This window comes from Coregonus lavaretus, assembly GCF_964263955.1.
Source record: "Coregonus lavaretus genome assembly, contig: HAP1_SCAFFOLD_2690, whole genome shotgun sequence".
Taxonomy (NCBI): Eukaryota; Metazoa; Chordata; class Actinopteri; order Salmoniformes; family Salmonidae; genus Coregonus; species Coregonus lavaretus.
In genome coordinates, this window is record NW_028166640.1 from 55,930 (window position 1) to 58,546 (window position 2,617).

A 2,617-nucleotide genomic window follows, 5' to 3' on the forward strand; every position below is an offset into this window, starting at 1 on the left:
GTTAATCATACAGTCTAGACAGAGTTGAGTCTGTGCGTAATACACTGTTGCTATTCATGATTTATAGGCCTATAGTAAACTGTGCTACTTTTTCGCACGACTTCACAATCACTAACTAGGACGACTTAGTTGTAGAACAATTTTGTGTGTCCTTAGAAATAGATTTATTTGGTTGTTGGTGTGTTTAGGAAAGTTCACCCGAGTCCCCATTGAACGTTTTTTATCCTTCGGACTCAGATATCAATCTATTGTGGCATTTTCGATACAATTCCACTCAAAATTGGATTTAAAACGGTACTGATTCCACTCAGCAAATCAAATTTAACTGTTGATGCAGGAGATATTTGGTCCGGTTGTTACCGTGTTTGTTGACTTGGCTCTGTAGACTACCCTCAATTTAATCTGAGGGTTTTATAACCAGATTAAATCCCGCCATGTCCCAGATTGACAGCATCTCCAAAACCACCATGGCATAAACAGCAGGGAACCACCGAGTTTATCCCCAAAGTTTCTCACATTAGATCGTCCTACAAAGGAAGGAAATTATTCTGCATAGATAGTGCTATTTTCAATTTGAATAAGTTGTTTTTGCTGTCAGAGTTGAGAGATGTTCTGTATCTGGTAAAATGTTCATCCATTCTGTTGGAATGGAAAATGAGCTGTCCCTGCCAGTGTGCGCTGTCCACATGACAGTGCTGAAATTATACTCTCTTGTCTATGTATAGGCAAACAGTTTACTGGGAATTAAGTTAAAGAGATAGGTCGACCAATTCCAATTGCAAACAATGAAGAAAAATAAAACAGCTGATTCATGAGCTTGACCAAATGTGTTTTGTTTTCCTCAGATCACAATGATGACCAAACGATTTGGTAAGCCTGGAGGAGGAGACATGCCTGAGCTGGTCAGTTCCCTGGCCTGGCTAGAGGAGGACCTGAGCTCCCAGGATGGAGAGAGAGGTCCAGAGATGGGCGGGCGCTACGGCCTGGGCCCAGGAGGCTGTGGGAGCATAGAGCTGGGCAGCGAAGACATGGAGGATCAGGAGGAGGAAGACAATTATAATGATGATGACGAGGAGACCGGAATGGATGGAGAGAACAAGGCGCCCAAACGGAGGGGGCCCAAGAAGAAGAAGATGGCCAGAGGCAGACAGGAGAGATTCAAGGCGAGACGCACCAAGGCCAATGCCCGTGAGCGCTCCCGCATGCATGGGCTGAACGACGCGTTAGATGTGTTACGCAAGGTCATGCCCTGCGCCGCCAAGACCCAGAAACTGTCCAAGATTGAGACCCTGCGGCTGGCCCGCAACTACATCTGGGCCCTGTCTGAGGTGCTGGAGAGTGGTCAGTCCCCAGAAAGCCACGGCTTCACAGAGATGCTGTGTAAAGGCCTGTCCCAGCCCACTAGCAACCTGGTGGCTGGGTGTCTCCAGCTGGGGCCTTCTTCCCCCATGATGATCAACAAGCTGGATGACAAGCCCTTTGGAGGAGCTCCAGGAGTTGTTAGTGGTGTAGCACGGCAGCCTGGTGGCCATCACCCCCTGAGTGGTCACTACCCCTCTCCGGGCCTGCCTAGCCCCCCCTACGGGTCCCTGGAGGCCTCCCACCTCCTCCATATGAAGAGCTTCGAGGGAGGGCCCTACGAGAAGCACCCTTCCCCTAATGAGTGTAGTAGCAATGGCACTCCCCCTTACGACGGGCCCCTCACGCCCCCCCTCAGCATCAGTGGCAACTTTGCCCTGAAGCAGGAACCCTCCCCCCACGAGGCTGAGAGGAACTACCCCTCCCACCCTGCCCATTACCTCTCGTCCCTACCCCACTACCCCCCCTCCTCCCTGGCCGGGCTGCCAGGGCCTCAGGGCCACCTCTTCCAGGCCTCGCGCTACGAATTGCCCCTAGACATCCAGGCCTTCGACTCCTTCCCTCCACCACACATGGTCGCCTCACAGATGGGTACTATCTACAGTGAGTGAAGGGGAAAGTGAAGTTGGTTGGCCAGGCAGGGGAGAGATCCATACACAGCCCTGCCTCTGGTCCTCCAACCCTTCTGCACATGCATAGGCCCGTGGCTCTATGAATGACTGTGTAGATAGACAATGATATGACGTTTACACTGTCTGGTATCCTACTCTGGGAGAGCATGGAATGCTCTGAGAGAGAGACTCAACTAAACTCAACCTACCTGATCATAATGAACTATTGAAGAGATAAAGATGCACCCTTAATTGTATTATTAATTTATTCTCATTGTTGTTTATTATTTGTGTTGACATTATTTGTATTGTCATAATTTTTTTCGGTCTGTATAAGTCTTCCCTCAGTTCCTATTATATGTAGCTATACTATTTTACCAAATCAGATATCCAGGTATAAGCACTGCACACTGTCACAGACATTCATGACCAGGGATATTTCTTACTAAAACACAAGGGTACTTGGGTTGAAAGAAAGTCCTCTCTTGTGTGCTTGAGGATGGAGAGAAAATGTTTCACACAATGTTGTTCTACACTCATTTACTTAAACTTCTGCACTGAGGCCCATACTGTAGCCAGCATCCTTTTAGCCATATGAACAGAAATGCATTTAATTTATATCCGTATTTAATATTTATTTGAATAAC

General features: G+C 48.0%; 1 protein-coding gene across 1 annotated transcript; it reads left to right on the plus strand.

Annotated features, from left to right (window-relative positions):
- Positions 1-851: 851 nt before the first annotated feature.
- Positions 852-1,970, plus strand: LOC311114473 (neurogenic differentiation factor 4-like; the record flags this gene model as incomplete). Its single annotated transcript, XM_084189718.1, has 1 exon — positions 852-1,970. One exon carries the CDS (start codon positions 852-854, stop codon positions 1,968-1,970), a length of 1,119 nt encoding a protein of 372 aa, XP_084045844.1.
- Positions 1,971-2,617: the final 647 nt, after the last annotated feature.